Raw genomic sequence first — 26663 nt, forward strand, 5'->3', positions numbered from 1 at the left:
AAAGAATATTGAAGGATGACTTCTCCACGTTACCCTACGGATATTGATAATGTTTCCACAATAGGGGAAAATCTCCTATCTCCCATATGTATATACGCCCCTATTTCATGAATAAATTATTTTTGCTATAGATTTGTTTCTTGTCTTGTGGGTTTTTTGTATGCATTCTCTTATTTTTTATATGTATCATATAATTTCATAAATGGAATATAAGAAGTATTAAAGAAATGAAGAAAACATTAAGTAAATAACAATATTGAATTAATATATTATAAATATATAGAAAAAAGAATCAGTTTAAAAGTATTTGTTTAAAGAGTTGAATTGAAAAACTTTGTATAGAAATTGAAAAATGTATTAAAGTGAAAAATTTCAAATAGAAAAAACATAAAAAAAGTCGGTAAAAATAATCTTGAATCTAATATAACAAAAATAAATGTATAAAAAAAAAGTTAAAACATATTTTTAAAACTTTTTAAACTTTTAAAAACTTTTAATAGAAACATATGAAAAATTTCTAGTGAATGAAATCATAAAATACCGAAGAATAGACAAAAACTCGAGGAAATAGCGAGATTTCGTTCGAGATACCGAAAGTGGGGATTAACACAGAGACGGAGGGTCCTCGGAGTGGGAAGACCATATCATACTATATCTCAGTAAATACCTAGAGACGGAGGGTCCCCGGAGATGGAGCGTGCCAAAAAAGCGCGGTATACCGCCGCCTATACTACTCTCGGCCGGAAGACTTTCACGAAGGATCTATAGAACGTACCGTACATTATAAAACGTATCGTAATTCGTGATACACACATATATGTAACACCGTTCTATTTCAACTCCTCACAATTTCTGAATTGAAAAAGAAGATTCTAGCTTAACCCTTACAGCGGCAGTAACGAGAAATCTCTCTAACTGGAACCGCTTCATTTTTGAAACCCCGAAATATCTCGGGTTCTTGAAAAACTCTTATTCTGGCAACTCTGAGCCCAGATACCATTGTAAGCTTTCTTCTCCTGATAACATGTTTTCCCCCGTCCTTTCAATCAACTGCCAGTGGGTGAAGTCAGCATTTGTTCAAAGTCCGATAACAGAAGGAAAAAGAAAAGATGTTTTTCTTTTCTCTTCGAGATAATATAGGTTTATTATGACAGCAAAAATAACAGAAAACGATAGTTTATTCCTCTTCCTTGTTTTTTTGTTATTATACAAATACAACGCCACAACAGGCAAAATGCCCAACGAGGTGGCTGAGAAAGTTATCATTTTCGGTGTTGTGGAGGAAAGCATTTATCAGCTCACGCCCAATCGAAAAAAAATTCTTCTTGAAAATAAATGACAACTTCTAGAAGGTTTAGTGATTTCTACTGTGGCAGTTATAATGCGGATCAGGAAAATTTTAAAAACCGCTTAAAGAGTTAAAGGAGAAGAAATCCTGTTTTAGAATAATGATGAAAAAAAATTCAGGATTCAATATTTTGAAACTAGTTACAAGTGGGAAAGAATACCGTTGTTGCGTTTACATACGTCCCGGTCGACTGAGTAGAACATAATACGGTCACCGTACTTACTACCGGTATTTTTTTCGGATATACTTATAAGAAGTCCTGAGTTCCGATATGATCACAATAAGCGGCGAGCACTGTATACATACCGATTTTTGTGTCAATCGGTTTGAGCTACAGGGTGCTCTGGATAGGGAAAGTTTAATTACGACCACCTTGTACAGTAATTTTAATCAAGAAATGAATGAAACGTTTGAATCGGTAACGACAAGGGGGGTAAATGGAATACAACCATCAAGTATACATATCCGTACGTACTAAGTATCAAGCGTTTCTTTTTTTTAATCAAAGATGATGTTTTCCTGTGGGATACTCATACGTAAAATTACACGGATTCGATTCTTGTAAAAAATTATAAATTATAGCTAATTCTTTGCGATTCGTATTCTAATCCTTATAGATGTTCGTCCGCTTGTTCGTTGATGAAAACTTAGATCGCATGGTGCCAATCTCCCGTCAGCCAAAAGATAAAATTCAAGCTATCATTGACTCATGTGCCAGACAATTTCCAGAATTCGGAGAACGAGCCCGAAAGAGAATACGCACTTATCTCAAATCCTGCCGCCGAAATAAAAGAACCAGAGAGAACAGCACAATAGAAACGGTACAGTAAAAATAATATTAAATCATCAGAAAATTTATATACCAATGTTTTATATTTTTGGTATAAACATTTCTTTTTCATCGCTCGTAAACTTTATCTACACTCTAATTACATCCGTTTTTTCCCCTTTTTTGAAGAGCTAGTACTTATACATCCGCTACATACAGTACAAAAGCTATACATGAGGCAGAATATGGTAAGCCACGTCTCATTTTGGGGTCGTGATTCGTGCGACCAAGATGGATACACCCTGTACTTAGACACACCCTTTCTTTTGTGATATATTGGTGGATAGAGTAATCTTCCGGTTAGATGGTAGCGAGTCAAAATCGGACGGGACATATGCGGACAACATGGAAATAGGGTCAAAATTGGACAAATTTTGCCGCGCCCTCGATGTTGGCGCTGTATCTCCCATTTGTTTCTCCAACCTGTTAAATGGCGACAAAATGGATACAACAAGAAACCGGGTCAAAATTGGACAAAGTTTCTTTTTTGTATTAAAACTTACCCCATATCGCCAATATAGGTGGAACTATAGGAATACCGCGGATACCGTTTATACGACCACCTTGAATATCTCCTTTATGGGGATTTCACATTTATACGACGTTTGGCTTCGGTCACAATCAGCGCATGCCAATACGCTTCTAGATGGGCTTTCAACTTTTCTGAACCAGTAACATGTCTGAAACAATTCGACGGACCACTAATTTTCAGCATATTATCAGTAGCGTAACCATATGTCCCATATTTCACAGAACATTCTCGTACTTTCACGTAAATTTGACCGTTCTGACTTTCTTTACACAATTTTCCTGTTTATTTCAATGAAGCTAATTTGAAATTAAAATTTTTACTGAAATTGTGAATGAAGGTAAATTTCATGATTTATAAAAAAAAATTAGTAATTACGGCTATAATCATTAAATCTTGTGCAATTGCCATGTTAAACATTTTTTTCAGTTAGTTACAGTTTAATTCACTGCGATTTCCAGTATCCCGTTATTTCTCACCCCTCGTAAATTTTTCAGAAATTTTAGCGCAGTTGGTAATTTTGCCAGCATTTCCAGTGATGTCCCTTATTTTTCTTTATAAAATTCTAATTTTTCATATTTTTCTAACGAAATATGGTTACCCCGCCACGATGAACAATTTTTTGCCTGAAATAATTTTTTTTATTGTGATTTGTAGCAATTGAAAATGTCAAAATGAAACAGGTTAATATTTTAAAATAATTTCATTTCCCATTAAATTTTTGAATACGTAATTAAAAAAAATAAGGCAAGCAGATGTCCTGAAAGCATTCTTCGTGACAGTGCATTAGTTAGTGAAAAACCGGTGCTGTCCCTGAAAACCGGGACGTCTGGCCACCACTCTCTTTTATGTATCTCTAACAAAAAACTTCTGGGGGTCTATTACGCTCACGTCGTTATACAACGAGGTCGTTAGTGACGTCACGCCCTTAACGCAAATTCTCAACGAGCCTCATAACGCAAATCTCAGCGACCATTGTCAAAAACTTGATTTTTCTCAGCAACCCGGGGTATGTCGTTATCTATTTTACGAAAAACACCCTGGTCCGAGAGTTGCGTTAGCTCCGAAAGGGATGGACCAATCGGATAATTTTTTCCGCTGCTGATAATCATCATCACTATCAACGAGTGCTGCAGCACGTGCGTTATTATTATTTTATTTACTCGTGCGCGTTGGTTGTCCCTAATTTTCTAAGCTACATTTTTTTTAATTCATCCGGATTCTTTTTACTTTCATCAAATATTTGAGAAAAAGGTAGGCTATACACGCACATGATATTGGCGCGGGGAAATTTTCTAAATTATTACGTTTAAAAAATGATTTTCTATTGAAGTTCAATGATATGAATTTGCAAAACAACTATCAAAAATATCATCATCATCATATATTACCATGTTTTTAACACATTTAATCTACCGTCTTGAAAGTCTTGAAGTCGAAATCAAGACCAAGTAACCTTTTATTTACATCATGAATTAGACAATTGGTTTCCTTGTGTCACACATGAAAATGAAGTGCCACCAAATTTACACTGTTGTTGACATCTTTTTTATACTCCGATCAGAAAATGCACTCAAGGATTAGAAAAAATTTATTTTTTGATTAATAAAATTTACTTTGATTTTTTATATTGTTCTTAGTGCGCAGAGTATAGTGTGTGTGTGTAATGGTGTTTACTGCATTACGCTTCTGTGTACTGCACAGAAAGTAACAATACTTAATTGATATATATTACAAAATATCAATGTTATTAAACGAATTAAGAAGGGGAAAATCTGGAGACGTTTAAATATTGACGTCGATTTTGAACGAGATGTAAAAAAAATATTATAGTGAATTTCAAAATGTCTTGAAAACATCGCGGTAGAGAGATTTACCAGTTAAATAATATTCTTATATTGAGATGAGTTTAAGATTAGAATAAAGGCATTTACATGCAAGATTTAAAAAAAAAAAACCCGTTTTGTAGAGTGATTTATGTTTGTACCGAGTATAATAATTTATAACGATTTACCACTATGAATAATTTTTTCCAATCAGTATGTGTACAGATAACATTTTAAACGATAATGCTGTCTCTAAATCATGTTACTAAATTAAGGAACGTAATTCAGAGAATTATTATTCATTATAATGAACAATTTGATAAATTAATAATGAATGAATAATTTCCAATTCTAACTAATTTGTCTCCGTTGCTCTCACCTTCATCGAAAAATGTACGCGCGAGCGGCCATGTTTATTTCCGTAACGCGAACATAACGAGTGGTCTCCGGTTCTCGTTAGTTAACGTTTTACGTAGCGATGTCGATAACGAAAATCGCTAGTAACGATGTGAGAAAAATCAACCTTTAGCGATGGTGACGTAAATCTATCCCACAATGCACCGCAAACCCCAAACACGTTTGAAACGCGGGCATAACGACATGAGCGTAATAGACCCCCTGTTCTGCACTGCGAGCGTTTAAAATGCGGCCAATTCAGTGAGGTATCCGATATTTAAGACTTATTTACTCCGAAAGTTAAATTTACTTGGCACTCTGTGAACGTGTTCGGCATTGTTCGCGAGCATTCACAAAATTCAAATGTAGGAATGGGGTAAACAGATCCTTTTTCAAATTAAAACTTTTTTCTGTTAGGCCCCTTTCACACGGAGTGGATGCGGATGCGGGTCCGGAAGAAGTTTTAACAATTGGAATACACTGAGCCTTTCAGACGAGCCGAAATTCGCCCGCATCTTCGAAGTGTTCATGCGGGTCCGGACATCGTCCGCATGTGTCCAAACCTAAGTGCGGGCTCCGCATCCGCACATATAAGTTTTGACAATTGATTCATTCGGAGCTATTCAGACGATGCGGATGCGGAGCGAATTCATCCGCATCTTTGGCTACTTTTTAAAGATGATTTTGCACGGAATTTTTTTAATTATTTCCCATAAATACCCTTAAAAACACCCTACGAAGGTCCCTGTTCATCAATAGGATGCACCCACATACGTCTTTCCCTCTGTTTCCTTTTGAGATGGAGATATAGCAACTTTAACTGCCTTTTGTCCATAATTTACAATAATTAATAATACAATAAAACTTGTCAACAACGACCACTGACAGGACCAAAATTATAAGCCGTTCTGGTTATTACGAATATTTAATTGACTAAATACTTTAATAACTTTTAAATTTAATTAAAAAATTTAATTTTTTTTGTTTTTAAATATTTAAAATTATTTGAAAAATATAAATATTTAAAATATTATTTTGAATATTTATTTTTAAAAATTTTTAATCTTAATTTTTTTTAAACTTAAAAAAAAAATACTTTTATTAAACAACGTTATCCACGTAGGGTGTTCACTCAGGGGCGGATTAAGACGTTTGAAGGTCCTAAGCACTTGAATATTTTTGGTGGTTTCCCGATACCTACAAGTTTATTTTACTCGATATTCAGTCTATAAACTTAAAAAAATGAAATTTTATATTTCAGAAGTGAGACTAATCTAAGGATGGAATTTCACTTTAAAAGGTTTATGAAAGTTATTTTATAAAACTTGAAAAAAGCAACTAATAAATTTATCTGTTGCATTCGAGCAAACGCAACCGATCAGCTTATTGGTAGCATTTTTAAAAGAATTATTATAAAATTTTTATAGCGTAATCCGGGCTTAAGGCCGGGATTACACTATAAAGTTTTATAAAAAGATATTTTATATAAAGATATTTTATAAAAGTTGAAAATTCAACCCATCGGTTGCATTCAAGCAAATGCAACCGGTGATGTTATTGGTTGAATTTTTCACGTTGTATCAAGGAGCTTTTACAAAACTTTTATAGTATAATCCCGGCCTAAGGCCGGTATTACACTATAAAAGTTTGATAAAATTTCTTTTATAAAATTTGACAAAAATCTTTTATAAATTTTATATTCAAATTTTTTTTATAAAATATATTTTATAAAGGAAATGGACCACATTACATTATAAAAGATTTATATAAAATTGTTTTTGCAAAAATTTTCGTTAGTTTGTCAGTCTTCGTTAGTCTTGTGCTGTTGCTGGTAGTAGTTATGGATGAAGAAATTTTGTTTACCATTTGCTATAGGAAATTTATCATTTGCAACCTCTGTAATGGCTTCGGTTTTAAAAAACATGATGCTTAGGGCCCTTTCACACGGAGCGGATGCGGACGCGGGTCCGCATACCCTTTCAAACGAGCGCTGAAGATGCGGACGAATCGCCCGCATCTTTAGTTCGAAATTCGTGCATATAAACTGTTTTTTCGCAATTTTTGTAATTATTTTTCTCCTTCACCCCTGATTCAGGGGCCATAGGCAGCCTAGAGGCATTCTTTGGTGGTTTAATCTAGAGCCACATAGACTATGGGAATAAAGATGTCTTCATTCCGATCCTCACAAGTAGTCGATGGGAGAAAATGTCTTCAAATATTTTCAAAATATTTTGAAAAAAAAAATCCGTCTTTTCGGAAAAATATGGAAGAAAAATTCCAAAAACATCCAATGTGCGAAAAATCAAATCCAAAAACATCCAAAACTTTCGATGTTCCAAAAAAAAGAAAAAAAAAATTCAGGAGATATCAAAGAATTTGTAAGTAGAAAAAAAAGGTAGGGGTGGAGAGTTCCAAAATGTCTGTGCTTAGAAATATTCACATCACAATTCTGTATTAGGCCGGGATTACACTATAAAAGTTCGTTTATAAAACTTGAAAAATGCAACCAATAGGCGGATCAGTTAAGTTCTCTCGAATGTAACAGATGTGTTTATTGGTTACATTTTTCAAGTTTTATAAAATAACTTTCATAAACCTTTTAGAGTGAAATCCCATCCTTAGATTAGTCTCACTTCTGAAATATAAAATTTCATTTTTTTTAAAGTTTATATACTGAATATCGAGTAAAATAAACTTGTAGGTATCGGGGGAACCACCGAAAATATTCAAGTGCTAGGGTCTTCAAACGACTTAATCCGGCCCTGAGTGAACACGTACGTGGATAACGTTGTTTAATAAAAGTATTTTTTTTAAAGTTTAACAGATTAAAAATTTAAAAAAATAACAAATATTTAAAATAATATTTCAGATATTTATATTTTTAAATAATTTTAAAAATTTAAAAAGAAAAAAATTAAAATTTTTAAATTAAATTTAAAAGTTATTAAAGTATGTAGTCAATTAAATATTCGTAATGAACAGAACGGCTTATAATTTTGGTCCCGTCAGTGGCCGTTGTTGACAGGTTTTATTGTATAAAATTGTGAAATATGGACAAAAGGCAGTTGAAGTTGCTATATCTCCATCTCAGAAGGAAACGGAGGGATAGACGTATGTAGGTACATTATATTAATGAGCAGGGACCATCATATGGTGTTTTTAAGGGTATTTGTGGAAAATAATTAAAAAAATTCCGTGAAAAATCACCTTCAAAAAGTAGCCAAAGATGCGGACGAATTCGCTCCGCATCCGCATCGTGTGAATAGCTCCGATTAAACCTATTGTCAAAACTTCTATGTGCGGATGCGGAGCCCGCACTTAGGTTTTGACACATGTGGACGACGTCCGGACCCGCATGAACATTTCCTAGGTGCGGAGATTTTTCAGCTCGTCTGAAAGGCGCAGTATATTCCAATTGTTAAAACTTCTTCCGGACCCGCATCCGCTCCGTGTGAAAGGGGCCTTATGTGGATGCAGGGGCGTCGGAAAAGTGTTTCTAAACTGTGGGTGCTCGTCTTTAGCTTGACATCGGAAATTTTAATTTCTGAATCAATTCTGGGGGTGCTCGGATCCATGCCACAAATTACTGAGGATTTGGGACCCCCGACTCCGACGCCACTGTGTGGATGATTGTATTGGATGAAATAATTTGCGGAAGAAGCTAATTATTTTGATGCATTACATCTAGCTGGGAAAGCTACTCAATGAATAATGAATATGTCAGTTTTGAAGGAGTTGAGGAATACAACGCTGAGAGTGAAAGTTTAGCGACTAAATTGTCCATGTTTCATCATACTACTTATAGCGGCTCATATGTCACGGTAAAATCCCAGAGACTCGGGTTTTATCAAGGTGCGTTGGTGAATGTTCATAAAATGTTTGTAAAACGCGCGCGCGCGTTTTACATTTCGGATTTTTACCAAGTCAAAGTTCGTTTTAAATGAATCAATTAATCACCATGAACTTATTAGTTTATGAATAATAATTTAATAATTATAAACAAATAATGAATTAATAAACGAAATAACCACCATTGAGGTTTTGGACGCTATTTAAGTAATTGATGCTCATAATTAATTTACTCCTACCAGTTAAAGTCCGTTTTAAATGAATTAATTTGGCATCATTAGTCAATAGTTCTCCACCCGTCTTGATTAATTAATAATTGTTCAATAGTTATAATTACTAGTGTGAATAACACTTATTAATGAATTAATAGTATAAGTATTTAAAAAAGTAAAACTTATTTCGTTATGATGGCTCGCTGCTCGCGCTGACGCACGGGGATGCTGAGTGCGCTTCGCCCACTGATCCGCCTCTCCACGCATTGCATCATGACCCCGCACCCCTCTGGAGATGTCGGGACACTAACTAATGGCCTTGAGTACAAGAGAACCTAAACCTGAATACGTGGCAGCATTTAGGAAAACGAATAAGTTCATTATCGTTTTTTTATTCTTCAAAACGGGTTTTTACTGTTGAGAATAAATAAAATTAATAAAATTAATTAATATTAATTCCTAATTAATTTAATTTTAAACTGTTCAATTACTATATTTATTAAGTAATTAAAAAGCATCAAAAACCAATAAGTTAACGATGGTTTATTGACTCAATAAAAACGGGCTTCGACTTGGTAATGAATCCCAAATAAAAACGTTTGCATCATTTTTCGGACTTTTACCATCTCACCTTGTCTCCAAGCTTGAACCGTGGCATATACATCGAAATGGATGTAGCAACTGAACATTATATTGGCCCTCGAATAGAAAGAAGTTAGCCACCCATGATATAATAGATTAATGTAATCTCCCCCACACCTCAGATGATAATTAAATAAATGTATCATTAATGTGAACCATCAAATCCAGTGATGTGATATGATAGGGTTTTTCAAAGTGTGCACCGTGGCTTCTAGAGGCGTCCCGGCGAGATGAAGGTATTGATTTTTGTGCCTCTTCTTGCTTTGAATTTGTACTTTTATAATTGAAAACACCAATTAACTACAGGACCGTCTTAAGAGCATCATGAGCCCCGGGCCAAATGATTTTTTCCGAGGCCCTACTAGGCAAATTTTCGAAAATCTCAACCAGATCCCATTTTTGTGAGGCCCATGCCTCAAGACGGCACTGCTTAACTATTCTGGGGAAGTAAAACCATGAAATGGGCAAGTGAGCTGCGGGTGACATAACTCATTTTCCTATAAGGCCTTATTGTGCCTTTATGGAGCCCTACTTCTATTTGGGGTAAGCAGAGGTCTGCCCAGACTTTTTTGCAAGGTCCTGTTTTGTGAAAATTTTCTTTGCTTTTGTGAAATGTGTCATTAATTTTTTGAGAAATGAGTAATTTTGTAGGAAGCGAAATAATCTAGTTGATCTATCGCAAAAGAAATGAAATTTCAAATTTATGGATTCATTATTTTTTATTTCCTGAAGGGTTCGTTTTTCTGATCCGGAATTTTCTGAAGGGTCCGGAAAACGGACCCAAATATCCGAGAAACCACTAATTATTTTGAATATTCCAATTCATAAAATGATTAGTTTGGTTGAAAGTTTCTGATCGAAGCGTTGTTATTATTTTAGTGTTTTCACAAGTCACTTTCGTCAAGCTACCATTTTTGCAATCTTCTTTGAAGTTTATTACACATGACTGTTTCGATGAGATTTTAATAACTCAAAAAATATTGTCCTGTTTCATTGATCAATATGTAATCTGATTAAAACGACAGCGTATAAAAACGATGGCGTACTAAACAGAATGCACTGTATGCACTTTACCCAAAAAATGTTGACTTGATAGTGAAAGAGAACAAATAAAGACATTTTGGCAAAAAGTATTGATTTGGTTAAAAAAATTTCAAGTAGATCTCATTTGGCTAACACTTTAAAAATCTGGTGATAAATTTGCCAATTTAGTGGATGAAACTAATACGTAATTACACGTAACAACAAGGTTATACTATCACACTGCATTGAGAGTAAAAGCGCCAATCGTGAAAGAAGAAGGCCGAAATTATCTTCTAATGGGATTGAATATTTCAGTTCATTTCTCAGAAGTGACAACCCGCTACTGGCGGAGAAATGCACTTTGGTTCGGTGTTTGGCATATAACTCACCGTTAGAAAAATGACACGTCACGAAATTTTAAAAGCTTATAACTCACTCAATATTCATCCGATCGAAAAATGGAAAACACTTTTCCATATTAGTTTTTCACAAGGAATCACGTGTGTAATTACTGGGCGGTCGATAGTTACCACCCTGTATATATATAAACTGAAGAGCCAAAAAAAACTTGTACAGGCATGCGTATGCAAATAAAGAGATATGGAACCAATCAGAGTACGGCGCTGCGGTCGGCAACGCTTATATAACACAACTAGTGCCTGGCATAGTTGTTAGATCGGTTACTGCCGCTACAATGGCAGGTTATCGAGATTTAAGTGAGTTTGAACGTGGTGTTATAGTCGGCGCACGAGAGATGGGACATAGCATCTCCGAGGTAGCGATGAAATTTGGATTTTCACGTACGACCATTTCACGAGTGTACCGTGAATATCGGGAATCCGGTAAAAAATTAAATCTACGACATCGCTGCGGCCGGAAAAAGATCATGCAAGAACGGGACCAACGACGACTGACGAGAATCATTAAACGTGACAGACGTGCAACCCTTCCGCAAATTGCTGCAGATTTCAATGCTGGGCCATCAACAAGTGTCAGCGTGCGAACCATTCAACGAAACATCATCGATATGGGCTTTCGGAGCCGAAGGCGTGTGCCTAACAGTCTCAGTGCGTATAAGGTGCCTGAAATTGCAGTGCTGACATCAATATTTTAAATTGGGAATGAAGCGTAATGAGACTGAACATTTGAACCGTTGTAGGCCTGTAGCTCTCAGTGGCAAGCGTTTTAACGTGAGCTCGACTCACATTCACGGCTCGAAGTTGAAAACCAACTTCAGCCGATGACCACTGTGGTGCATGGTTTACAAAGACTGAGGACCTCTGACACAAACCTTTAGTTATGTCGATCCTTCTTTGAGTGGTTCTGGGAATGAACAGAACCAGCGTTAACTATAGCTAGAGATAGCCATCTAGCTATAACGTTGACAGAACACACCTGAAGCCGATTTTCGCAATAGTACGGTAGTACTTCAGAGATTCGGGCTTTTCTCTTGAAAATACAACTTTTGATTTTATGGAACTTAATCCATTGAAAAAAAAAATCGATCCACCAGTGTGGCTCCCCAAAGGGAAACTTGGAAACAACCCCCACCCCGTAAAATATGCGGGCTCCGAGACTGTCACCATGACCCTGCCCCGTCCTACCCCGATCTTGCTATAACCCATGTCTGTAAAACTTAAGAGCATCATGAGGCCCCACCACATGATTGGAAAAATATCAGAAGTATAAGCGGGGCCGTCTTAAGAGCATCATGAGCTCCCGGGCCAAATGATTTTTCTGAGGCCCTACGAGCTGAATTCTCAGAAATTCCAACCACATTTCATTTTTGTGAGGCCCTTTTTCTCTTGAGACCCCCGGCCATACCTGAGTGGGTCCATGTGATAAGACGGCAGTGAGTATAAGGCCTTCAAATTTGCTTGAAAACGTATACATTTCGGGGCTTTTACCAAGCACTTCGGTAAAAGCCCGAAATGTATACGTTACCAAGCACTTTGGTAAAAGCTGACATTTAGTAACTTTCATAAAAATTAGTAAAAAGGCGAATTTTCTAATTTTCATAAATTTGAAAGCTTGTCATTTATTAATCACAACGATCCTGATGCTAAATAAGATCATAATTAATTAACTAATTAGTCATTCAAATTCGTGAAAATTAGTTAAAATACGAATTTTATCATTTTTATAAATTTGAAAGAGCTTGTCATTTATTAATCACAACGATCTTGATGCTAATTAAGATCATAATTAACTAATTAGTCATTCAAATTCGTGAAAATGACTAAAAATGCCAATTTTGTAATTTTCATAATTGCCAATTTTTATAATTTTGAAAAGATTTTATAGCCAGGGTCGGGGGGGGGGGTTGACAGTAGCAACCTGTAAAACTGTGGTGGCCATGGTTCAATATACTCGCGTGATATAAATTAGAGCTTGTCTTTGAATCATGTCCATCTTTGTCATTTGCCAGGAGTCGAACAGAGGGGAGAAGAGAACAAGATGGGAGCCCCAAGGGTAATCTTTCGATACAGTACAGTTCTGTAGAGCAGTGTTTCTCAACCGCCGGGCCGTGACATCAATCGTACCGGGCCGCGAGAACATATTCATTACTCATTGTATAAATTTGTATAAATATTCATTACCCTTTCATTTCTCAAAGTATTGTATTTTCACGAATAACTAATTGGTTTATTTCACTATTATGGTACATATAATTTCAGTTTTTCAGTCTAAAAATCATACAAAGTAAAATTAAAAACCCTCCTAGAGTTCCAGATCAAAGGCTTCCAGCCGCAATTGTAAATTATAAGAATTTGGAGGATTCCTCTTCCCCTTATCGCACTGAAAATCCTTCGTTTTGTTGCAAGGCCCAAAGGAAAGGAAACATGTCTTTGGTCCTTCCCTCCCCCTCGAAACTAGTATTTTTAATTGTGTTTTTTTTCTTTTCGTATTTTTGTGTATCCGTCTTCATGAGACCCAAACAATACAGCAGGGGTGGGGAATGTTTTTCCATACTCTCCGTCCCTTTTCCCGAAAATATCCTACTGCTTCAGGGCTCTCTGTTGACAACCAGATGACCCTGTCGTTTACGTGTCCACGGTTTGCCATTGTCGGCACCACAGAAAATGTCCTGAAGACAAACAATAATGCCATGAGAAAACTCGGCATCCCACGTTCCTTGGAGACTGGAAAAACATCTGTGCTACTCGCCAAGCTGCATAACTTCAAAGGGGAATAATTGTGAGTGATTAGGAAAATTTCCGGGCAATAGAAAACCACCATCGACCATTGGACCCGTTTATTTATGGCCAGTGGTTAAAACCTCTTTACGATTTAGTATGTGTTCTCAGAAAAGAACGAAGTATTTCACATATGCGTGGCAAATCTCAGAGACTAATCAGTGAAGCACCATCTGTATACAGAAAATAGTGTGTTTTTGAATCGGTCATCAAGGTGCACATAACTACTGGTGATAACTCGAATACTGTTTTCTTTGCAAAAACGCAGTGAATTACGTTGCGAGAGTTTTCGTTTTGATTTCTTTTCCAGAGTGTGGATAGGTTCACAAATCTCAATTTTTTTTAAAAATAAAGAAAAGTTTAAGTTTTAGAGTAGAAAAATCGCGATCAAAGTTTTGTAATTTATCAAGTTACACAATTTAACATAAGCATCTATCCTGAATATACTGAAAAGGGTTTTTCGCCCAAAAATGAACAATTTTCTGCTCTTCAGCGGACTTTTATGGTGAGTTACAATATAGACGATTTTTTTATATCATTACCTTCTTTCTAGCTAAGATTAAATACAAAGTTCGATTGTAAAATATATTTTACACTAAGTTATTAAAAAGTGCTAATCAATAAGTGCTGCGTTGATGTCAGCTCAAAAAAATTCTATTGCCCACTATAAATGAAAACTTCATATTTTTACACACTATGCGAAATTAGTCTGTAGAATTATATATTAAGACGTCTCGATTGATTTGTGATCAATTGAATTTTTTAATGAGGTAGAAGCGCCGAAATGAAGCAAACGTTGAGGGAGGGCTGAAGGTTGCCATTTGTCCCGTATATACGGGCTCAAGCCCTTATGCATGAGAGTGAGTGGAGCGTTGCATTGTATATTGATTATTGGTGGCTCAGCCATCTCGTAAAATATATTGGGGGCGCTCAAACAGCCTCAGTACCCAGGTTCCGGCGCTTAAGCAATGATGATGTTTACTGCAGTAGCTGATGAAACGCTTCGTTTATGTTTTGACTTCTGCACGGTATTAATACATTACCGGAAAAAAAAATGTGGCATCACTCCGCAAGAAAATAATGAATTCAATTCATTAGACGGGTTTTAATTAATTGAAATAGTTTAAATTAATTAAATTGTTTGTTTATTAATTATTAACTTTTGAACGCAGGCCTTTTTTTAACATGTTAACTAGGGGGGATTTTGCCCCACTAGCCTTTCTATTTGCCCCACCAGTGAAGATAAAAAATGACCACTGGTGGGGCAAAGCCCTTTTCTTGTTTTCCTGAAGCAGCTTCAAACGAATATGAAGAGAGTCAAAGAAAAAACCTGCACAAAAAAGATTCCGCCATTTGTGAGATCGATGTTTTATGACTAATCTCTTCTTTTTTTTTTTCAAAAAGGAAAAGGAAAGTTCAACTGGAAAGATAAGTTTTCCAGGGACCGACTTTTCTGGAATAGGTCTTTCGCTCTCATAAAAAGTCAGACAAAGAACAGATGGGGGATGGTAGAGGCCAAAGATATGACCATTTACTGATTTTTTTTTTACGCTCATCAAAGTCAAACGATTTAGTTATATAACCCTGGAGTAGAAAGCAGATCTAAAGTTACCGGGTTGTCATCAGATGCCGGGGTTCAAACATTCTATTGTAGAGCAATATAGATAAACATCAGTGTAGTAGCACAAGACCAGTCAAATTCGGACATTGGGTGGTCTCCAGATCCGAAGAGAGGGGGAATGAATAAAATAAAATAAATACAGTGGAGAGAGAAAGCACCCCGTTTATACGACTTTCGAGAGACCGAATCACGGCATAGTTTTTATTTAGCCGTAACTCGAAAATTCTCAGAAATTAATTTTTATGTAACTTTCGGATTATGCTTAAAAGTAATCTGAATATGAAGAAATCAAAGAAAGGTCATGAGATTGCGATTTTTTGATAAATTTAATCCAATATGACTTTGCCTATTTAATCTTTCTTTCTCTCTCTCTTCAGGATTCTTACGATTATTTTACAAATGACAGGAAAAAGAATAAAATTAAAAACAAATTTGTAAGATTTTCGGCGAACAATACAGTACTGTTTATATATTTACAGAGTTATTTTTATTATATTTTTTTTTGCAATCGTCTCCAAAAGTAACTCGACATATTCAATTTCTTCACAAGTTTCACTCTCATAGATCCAGATTTTTTTTGTCGAAATTTTCATTTCACGTTCAAGAGAAGGGGGGAGGGGGGCTTTTCTTTTTTTCAGAAATTAAGAACAGCTGATTCCACGTAGCCGAAATGAAAACGCCGTGTAATTGATGTTGTGCGTCTAATGAATTAAATATTTTAACATTAAAATGTATAGGAATGAACTGCGACCGAGAGCCAAACACGTATAATGAATGAGTAAAAGTCGCATGAATGAGAGTCGTATAAACGAGTGTTCCACTGTACTGTGGGTTTTATGAGTGTTTCTGTGTATACTGAACCCCACTATGTGAATATACAATACTTGAAGAGTGATTCTGTTACTATTGAATCTCAAATGTTTGTAAAAGTTGGAAGGGTGGGGAAGGAGAGAATGGCATGGGTCTGTCTTTGGGGGATGTGTTGGTTACGGTATCCCTTTGTGATGAAGCTAGCCAATGATTATAACCGGGAATTTCATGTCGAGAATTTACTTGTTTTACATGTCGTGTTGTGTGCTTTCTGTATTGTTGTCTTGTTATCATTGAAAAAGAATAGAAATCAACATCTACATTTTAACATCGGAAAAAAAGGTAAAATATTTTCTTGTTTTTATTTTCCATTCTAAAGTTTAAGTGTTTGATGTGTTTCTTTAGTGCCAGCTCAAGCTAGATATAGGAAACATACGAGACGTATGCAGACGCGGACGCATCGGGGCCCCGACTTCTAAAGCACCCCGAAAAACCCAAACTTAACACTTTTTCCTAATTTAGGGGGGAGCAATATTTTCTTTTGCACCTGGAGCCGACTTTAATCCGTCACTGGACGTATGGTCATCCAAATAATGATTGAAATTAATTCTGGTTGCTTAAGCCCGGTTTCTAGTTGTTTTCGATGAAAATCATTTGATTATCATTTAATTGCACTATTTCAGCAATAATCCAGTGATTATTCTTGAATTTCAGAAATGAACATTTTTCACTTAAAATCGCATAACTCTAAAACTATGCAACTAGTGGTAGTGTAAGTCTGGGTATTACTGTATGGTGAAACCTCATTGTAACGATGACCGATATAACAATACATCCCTCTACAACAATAATTTTTTCACCACAGAGCTTCATTATATCAAAATTTCACTGTATCAACTGTCAGGAAAAATTCTTTCCACCATGTATGCATCCAATTCATTGATATGCATTTATTTTCTATTTATTATGAAAATGACAGTTTGAACTCAAATTTTGGTTCAACAATCATTTTTAGGGTTGGTAAGTTTTTGCCATATCAGGAAAAACTACGTAGAGTAAAAAAGTCCTGATAAAAATATGTTTTTGCCATGCATAAAACAAATCGATACTTCCCACATTTATATATTCATGTCTAGGATCATTAAAAAAATCAATGCAAAAGAATTGTATATTGTTATAACGACCATGATCATTCCGAACTGTGATCGGTGATTGTTGTCATGGTCTCCACATCCTAGATCAGGGCCCCTGGTAAAACTTTTCATGGGTCCTTCTACAATTTATTTATTGCGTGAAAAAGCCAAAAAATTATGAAAATTGCCCGGCCCCAGGGCTAGGGTGTGGGGACTTTTCCTACAGGTCATTGTAATGGAATGATCGCTATATTTTCGGTGTGGGTCATTATAACGAGCACCGACTGTGTCTTTATTTGTATATGTATTTTCCATCAGATTGCTTCGCAATACAACATTATAAAATTGATTGTTATAATGATTTCTATGTCTAATTTACATATAATCATTGGCGTATGCAAGGGGGGGGGGCTGGGGTTCCCCCTTGAGCCAAAATTATAGTTTTATTTTGCTGGAAAAAAGGTAAACCCCCTCAGAAGGAAAAAATTCTGGAAACCATCCTCGAAAAATTCCGCTTACGCATATAATACACATTGAGTCAAAATTGTTTTTTCCATGAAACCAGTTTTTGCCAGTTTTGCCACTGTCCCGGCGAAAATACCTCTTTCATCCTTCTTTTAGTGCCTTTTGGACAATATTTTCCTCTCGTCCTTCTCGTCTTACCGGGGACTACCAACTCTCATCCAATAGTGAGAGAGCTAGGCACTTTGCACTAATTGAATTGAATTTAATAAAAACTAAATTAATAATGGACAAAAATTTTATAGATAAGATATATCAGATAAGATCGATCTCTGAACCTTGGGCCAGGCATGGTACCAGAAGGTGGGTGACCGAAGAACCGAATTATATCGGAAAAATAGGCCTGTGCAAAACTGGGTGATTCAGTGAACTTACAAGCTAAACCGATCTTCCCGATACATCACCCTGAGACCACGCCTACCCTGGGTAAAGTAAGCTTCATTTTTTGGCATGTATGCATGACCGTCTCAACATCGGGCAAAGTGATGTTTTGAAGTCCGATACTTAATTGGAAATTACAGCTCACTTATATTTACATACTCACATTTAAAAATCATAGTACCCCCAGATCTCATTGTGTACGGATCTCACTACCAACGGATATGAAACCCCGGGTCATGCTCACATGGGCCCATAGGTTAAGATGGGGCTGTGTTGCATTTTGAAAATAGTCATATTTCCCCTCCCCCATATTTTACTTGAAAAATTTAATTCTTCTGAGCTGTCTGTCTGTGGTAACTTTTACCACTCGTCATGGGCAGAGGCACCGACGTGAAGAAAAGATTGGGAGGGGGCTGAAAGTTGCTGGTCGTCCCGTATATACGAGACTCAATCACGTAAGCAAAGGGGGGAGGGTACATTGCATTTTTTTTTCCTAAATCATTGTGGAGGGGGCAGCAGCAGCCCCCCAACATTATCTATTGTTGGTGGGCCCTCAAATGACCTCAGCTACTAGTTTTTCTGATCAAAATAAAAATTTTGTCAAACATGTTTTTATTCTGGAAATTATCTTACGACCCTCTCACCACAGAAAATCACAACCCATACTTTGAACCCCTGATATGCTGTATTCGTAGTTTCTAGGGGTTCTCTTGGTAAATCCCACTGTTCACTCCCCGAAAAGGCGCGATACCATCCATCCATACGCAGGTCTATACATTTATAACATTCCGGGGGCATATGTAAATGTTTAAACTTGGAATATATGAACAAAATTTATCAAACTTACAAAAATGGTTTGTGATTATGCATATTTACCGGATTTATCATATTTATCGTAACATATACATAGAACAGGGATGTGCATAAATAAAGAGCACAAATAAAGGTTGAGAGCGGGCCGCAACTAAATACTTTGTAAGATGTGGAAAACACGCATTTTGGCACTTCTCTCGTGTATTGTAAAAAAGAGTAGTTAAAGGGTGGATGTCGTGTCCTCTCAAGGCTAGCGATCGGGACGCTAGACTCGCCTGTTCCCCCCTTAATTGTGACACAGATTGAGGGAGAATAAATTAAAATAGTATAATAATCACTCTTCTTTTTAACAATTACAACTGCTACGTTCGGCAAAATCTAATCAAAAAGTATTTTTCTCTGTATATCTCTCTCTAATAATATCCACAAAGAAACAAGTAAACGAAAAACTAAGATTGTTTAGACTTTAGAGTACCCGTTACCGTATTATCAAGAGCTTGAGAATTTTTTTTACTCCCATTTTTTTCCGATTCTTTTTTTCATTCGTTGAAAAAAAGTAGTTTCGCAACTATGCAACATGACCACAAGTCACTACTGGTACTGCGATTTGTCGTAACTTATTTAACACACCAATTCTAGGCGATTATGTATACACACATATAAGCCTCTCTTGATAATATAAATCTCACTATACACACAACATATTACTTTTTGAAAAATAAAACACATAATTTAATTTCACAGGATTAAAGAATGGTAGCTCTGACTCTAGAATAATGCCATCATCCGAACGATATCAAAAAAACGATCTGCAGATTTTGTAGACTGTGCTTCCAAATGCCGAAAAAATTTCATCTTTTTTCGAAAACAAATCTACGTTATCAGAACAAAATCTACAGAATGAATCAACCAACACGGTTATTTCAATTGTATCAACCCCTGTTACTTCTAGTTCTCTCTTCAAACTGTATCACAGGAGCTGCAAAAATCAGATGGAGATGAGTGATGCCGAGGAATGAAACTAGGTCTGAAATGGCTACTAAGAAACAATACATGTTTGACCGAATTGAAAAAAATAAACACAAATTGGATATACGCTATACTTTAGAATATATATTTTTGCAAATGTTTATATGTATATATACAACTCTTTTGCGCGTGTATTAATTTTCTACCTCACACATGTTTTTAAAACTGTTTTTAATCAATGCCAGAACTGGGCAATTCTCTCTGATCAGGCCGCGCACCCTCTTGTTTTTGACCTGTTTAATGCATTTTTTGCGTACCTTCGTATAGATTTTTGCAAATGGTTATATTCTGCATATACAATTTCACCTTGCTTCATTATGTACATGCAATAATTTTTTACCTCACATGTTTTTTTAATATTGTTTTGAATCAATGCCAGCACAATCTGTCATTATTCCCATTGTGCATAATTTTTGATTGCAGCTCGCTCTGTAGACTTCTGATAGATTTGCTATGCTTTTTTTTAAGTTTTACATCTCCGTCTTCCCTGTTTTGCACATGTTATGCAATGTTTGTTCCCTTTTCTTCTCTAGTATATCACATCATTAATATTCAAGTCAATGGGACTTATAAATCAACTGGCCACACTCCTTGTGGCATGGGGCTTATATAGCCGTGGTGACTGAACCTAGTTTTTGTTCTGTTCTACTTTCTACCGATTGTGAATCATGAAAATAGTTTTTTTGTTTCTTTGGATATCAGTATGAAATAAATGTAATAATTTCGATTAATTAATAGTATTAATAGAGTATTAATTTAAAAAATTGAATCATTACCAAAATTTACAGTTATAATTAATTAATGAGTTTAATAATTAATAATTTTATTAGTCAATATTTTATTAATTAATAATTTCTTAATTAATATTTTTATTAAAATTTGTAATTTTCGCCTGCTATATCATTTGTACGAACACACTGGAACTTATTCCGCTTCGAGTGCCCTTTTTTTTCCTAGTGCCCCACCAGTCCAAATTTCTTATAAAATGGCCTGTTTGAACGAGTAAGCTATTCCAGACCGGGCCGTAAACTCATAGCAATTTGATTCACCGGGCCACGGTTCCAAAAAGGTTGGGAACCACTGCTGTAGAGTGTAGAGGGTGTTCTTCAGATTACGATGGTATATCCCCACTTTGCACCCAATAATCGTCTGAAATGATCCAGCGTATTGGTTGTTGTTTTAGTAAGTAATGTACGGGTGCTAAAAAAATTAGCTTGTTGGCGAAGCATATTCCTAAAATTTTGAGACCTTTTTTGGCAAACTTAATTCGTTCCCGGTTAATTTTGTTAGTGGGACTCTCTTTTCTCTTGTTTTGCCTGAGAAATGATGATTTGGATTGTTCCACTAGCAAATTATTTTGTTGTAACCATTCGGAGATCTGTGTTAACGCAGCGTTGGCAGAGGCTGTAATTTCAGTGGGGAGAAGACACCAAGAGAAGGTAGTCATCAGCAAAGGCTTATGCTGTGACCCCCGAGGCACACTGGAGTCGAAGTAATGACTCGAATGCAGTATTCCAAAAAGCGGGTCCACTACATGAGCCCTGGGGGTAACCTTAAACCTACGTCTTGGATGCTGATGCTGTACTTGTGTTAAGAGTTGAGGTGCGTACCGAGAAAATGTCCTACAAAATTTTTCTTAGCTGAAGAGGAATAGACATCCTTTGAAGGTTATCTTATTAGCTAGCTACACAGGTGTGCTAAAGACGCACACAATTGAAAGCTCTCTTAATGTCGAGGGAGATCACGGCTGTGAGTAAATATGTTCCTTCCTCCTATTCTCAATCTGTTCCATTAGATGATGGGCATCATCCGTTGAGCGACCCATACGAAAACCAAATTGAAGAGCATGAAGGAGGCCGTCCCGCTCAACATAGTACGAGAATCTTTGTATAAGAAGTTTTTCGAGCACCTTTCCCAAATTGGAAGTCAGCGTAATGGGACGAAGTACTTAAATCATAGGCTGCCGAATTGCGACTGAAAAAAGTGCGTTCCATAAGAACTGAGAGTGAAATACTTTTCTTAATTTTTTTTGCTTATAACTCTTTGTGAACCTCTTAAAGCTTTTCCCATCTTTTCTGAATCACCCTGTATTATTCGTAAGACCTCATGTTCCTGAAATAGTGGCTAAAGAGGGCTGTCCAGATGGTCGTTTTGGATCGGGATTGATGTACACACTTCTGGAAAAGGGCTTGCTAGATGTTGCTCTGCTATATCTTTAGGTGTGGAGCTGGACTGCACTGGAAGTTCCATCTGTGTTCACATCGGCCGAAATACTGCCTTATAGGGCATACATAATGCAGTAGTAGCTTGCGTGCAGAGCCTATTCCAGGAGTTGGATTTGGTTTGCATTACTGCCCGTTTGAAAAGTGCTCGAGTCCTTCGAAAGGAGGCCATAGTGCAACGGATATCTTGTCCAGTCCTCTTCATACGGTTTAGTTTTCTCTCGATGGCCCGTACTTGCCCTTTTTTTGTCGTTTGAGCTCCTCCGTCCACCATTTGATACCCTTAGGGATTTATTTCCAGATTTCCACTGGGTTGTTTTTACAATCTAAGATAGTCTTGCAGTTAATGTTTATTACTTCCATCAATCTTGCAGCATGCTGCAGCAGCTGGTTTTGATCGGTAATCTGTATCAGCTCCTCTTGAAATCTTTGAAGTACCGCATGCATACTCTCTTGAAAACGACTTAATCGTCTTTGTGTTGTGGGAAAACTATGGTGTGGTTGGTAGAGAGTAAAGCGAATCCTTTCTAATATTGAGACAGATCCTTTCTAATATTGAGACAGATCCTTTCTAATATTGAGACAGATCCTTTCTAATATTGAGACAGATCCTTTCTAATATTGAGACAGATCCTTTCTAATATTGAGACAGATCCTTTCTAATATTGAGACAGATCCTTTCTAATATTGAGACAGATACTTGTGCGTGCTCACTTATACTTTTTTTTTAAACCGAGCACAACTCAGGTCTATCGCCATGGGCAATTTACTACCTAGTGAGTTGTGCCGGAAGCCGATCGTCGCCAAATTTTGCACATATACCAAACAGGTCCGGTATTGAACCGAAGGCTACTTTAAAAGTTCATCAGAGCTGGGCAAATGCCCGAAATGAGCAAAAAAATCGTCGGGCGATAATGGTTCCTGGGCCCCAACAGTCACTTTTGGAATGTTTACGCTCACTTATGCTGTCTACTCGTTCATTTTTATTTTCATGTGTTCTTCGGAGGCGTTAGCCAAAGAGCTTTCAACACATGGTCCACTGGCCACATGTGGCCTTCGAAGGTTTTTGCTGTGGTCCGCCAACGAAAAATCTTACATAGTTACGGAATTTACAGAAATGCTTGGAAAAAAACCTCGTGATGAAGGAGAGAGGGTATGCGAGAGGGAATTCCACCTGTGATAAGTTTTTATTTTTTACATTGTTCGTTATGGAAAAATTAGATTCGCGCGAATGTGAAGTTAAGAACGGAGGAAGTATTGTGCTTGTTTGGTGTTACTTCAAATCCCAAATATTAATATAATTCAATATTTCAAAGACATTTTATTATTATGGGAGCAGTTATCGATGAAATCAAAAAAAATTGTTATATCTTTAAGTGGTTTGCCAAATAAAAACTGTGACATCTTTGCGAACTCATTTACTGAATGCTAAAAAGTTATGATAAAATGGTGACAAATATGTGAGATGAATTTTCTTATTTATCGTCGTTATCATCATAATTTATGAATTGCAAATACAGTAATTTCAATCATTGATTTCAATAAAGACTAAACATTGAAGTTGGCTTCATTGAAAAAACCGAAACATTTTTAGGAAAAAGTCGGCATAGCAAAATGTATGAAAATACGGGAATGTCCCGGGAAATACAGGACAAATGGTCACCCTACTCATACCTCCCAGTTCCGCTGCAAAAATGTCCACAACAGAATTCAAGTCCATCCATTTAAGACTTGCACATTCTAGGAGGGGAAAAGGAGATTAAAAAAAACATCATCTGACTGAGCGTGCGTAGGAGCCTTAATAGGGCCGGATTAAGATGTTTGGAGGCCCTGAAACACTTGCATGGTTTTGGTGTCCCGCTAACGCCTTTATTTTCCTACTTGCTTTGATAATATCCGAAGATGATGTCTCTCGCCGCTATTACTACGAGGGTTTTGACAGCTGGAAGATAAATCCAGGAAAGAAAATTCAAGTTCCCTTGTGGGGACCCACGTCCTCTCACTTGCCGGGTGAGCGTACTAAACCACAAAGCCAACGAATCTTCTTTGCTTGGAGCTTGTGTGTGCTGAAAGGGGCCGTACATGAACAGCCAGACCTAAGTCGGGCCAAAGCTCACAATTTCTGACACTGCCACCAGATGGAAATTTATCCGAAAGTGATGTCACTCTCTGCTACGAAAGTTTTGACAGCAGTCCATGTTAGGTCTGTCTGTCCGTGTACGGCCGCGTTCAGCGCACACGAGCTGCAAGGAAAGAGGATTAGGTGACTTTGTAGTCTAGTGTGCTCACCCGGCAAGTGAGAGGAAAATGGTTCAATTCCAAGCGAGACCAGTTGAATTTTCTTTCCTGGATTTATTTTTCGTATCAGCCAGCTGTTAAAAAAACTTCTTATGGATAGCAGAAAGCAACATCATCCTCTCGGATAAAACTAAACTGTCTCACGACGGTCACGGGCTCGAGCCGCCGCACGAAGGGAGGGACAGTGCTAATAAGATAATGACTCATATATGAGGCCTTTCAAAATATCTAGAAGAAAAAGCACACTTTAAAAGAGCTTCAAAACTTCCCGTAGAGTAGATAACACTGTGTGCTTCCTTTTTTGGAAAAAGGAGTAAAAAGGTATACAGGATAGTCCAGACAAGTTTTTTTGATATTGAATCTGACTGCATTTTTTATCACACAGGATTTCTATCAGTTCCAAAAATTGCAGAAAATAAAATGAAACAACTCCTACACTCACTGCGCTTGGAACCCACGCTGTGGAATGACTGATTTAGACAATAATTCTTTGAACCAACTTTGATTGGATATTCATTTAAAGATAATTAACAGGAATAAGATTTTTGGCTATTTCGAAAAACATTAGCTGGCAAAATTACTATAAATTAAATTACAATAAATTTGCCAAGACAATCATAATCAATCATTTTCAAAATTTGTAAATTACAAAAAATAAATTTGTAAATTATTAAAAATTTGCCGATTGGTTTTGGTTGTTGCCGATGAAAAAAAGCCCGAAATCAGTTGCAATTACAGTTTACTGCCAATTATAAATAAAATATCCGGAACATGTGCCCTCGATGGCGTACGGGAAATTAGAAAAAGTCATGAACTTGAATGAATAATCGGTTTATTAATTATGATTACAATTAGCATCAGGATCATTGTGATTGACAAATGAAAAGCTTTCAAATTTATGAAAATTATAAAATTCGCATTTTCTCTAATTTTGACGAAATTGAATGACTAATTAGTTAATTAATTATTAACGATCTTGATTAGCATCAGGATCGTTGTGATTGATACATGACAAGCTTTCAAATTTATGAAAATTAGAAAATTCGCATTTTTACTAATTTTCATGAAAGTTACTAAATGTCAGCTTTCACCGAAGTGCTTGGTAAAAGCCCGAAATGTGTACGTTTTCAAGCGTATTTCGGGCTTTTTTTCAACTCGACTTGGTAAAACCTAGGATTTACCACTCTTCGGGCTTTTACCGTAACATATATACCAACATTGCATATATACCAGCCCAACATACAACCCAATTTCATATTTTCCTACCTCTATTGCTCACACAATCATCATTTGAACACCCATCCCCCACCACCTTGTCATTAAAAGTCAACAAATGTGAACCCCCCCCCCCCCCCACGATTGTTGACTTTAAGATGACCCCTTATATCCCATAGATATAAATATGCCCACATTCGTTATAACGATATTTTCAACATTATTTTATTATTGTATTGCAGGTTCACTAGGACGGAATTGAATTACTTATAACCGATAAGAATCCAAACGCGTTCGTTTCTGTTTTTTTCATATTCAGCTAGAGAAATTCAAATCTCTGATATTCACATTGGGAATCAAGGTCTTTGTAGCTCCCACTGACTTTAGTATGTGATGGAAGTAAAAAAAATATTTTTTCCTTTAGTTTATTTAAAATCACTTTTATATTTTTTTATACCGTTCAAATTGTATGAACTAATTCAGTTCATCGAGACGAAAACTTGGATATCGAACTCATTTTTTAATTACTTTATCAACTCGCAAAGTACATAGTATATAAACTTGAGGAATTGAAACTGCAGCACAGAAAGCAACAACATTAATATTTTTTCAAATATTGGATGAGGAGGCTGACTTTGGTAAAAGAAACTCTGATAAAGAGCATTTTTTATCAAAGTTTCCCATTACACTATCTTTTTGTCAAACTTATTTTATAAATTATCTTTGACAAAGAACTTTTATAGTGTAATACCGGCCTTAGAAAGGCTT

General features: G+C 36.2%; 1 protein-coding gene across 1 annotated transcript in view; it reads left to right on the forward strand.

Annotated features, from left to right (window-relative positions):
- LOC149080371 (nucleolar protein 4) overlaps window positions 1-26663 on the forward strand; it is a 632135-nt gene that overhangs the window by 547116 nt on the left and 58356 nt on the right. Inside the window, exon 7 of the mRNA XM_089239501.1 lies at window positions 1966-2169. Coding sequence (XP_089095627.1) covers window positions 1966-2169 — 204 coding nt within the window. The remainder of the gene's footprint in view (window positions 1-1965; window positions 2170-26663) is intronic.

The sequence above is a fragment of the Pholcus phalangioides genome, unplaced genomic scaffold (assembly GCF_987345545.1).
Source record: "Pholcus phalangioides strain wild (caught in Gottingen) unplaced genomic scaffold, Ppha-v1.0 ptg000011l_1, whole genome shotgun sequence".
Classification (NCBI taxonomy): domain Eukaryota; kingdom Metazoa; phylum Arthropoda; class Arachnida; order Araneae; family Pholcidae; genus Pholcus; species Pholcus phalangioides.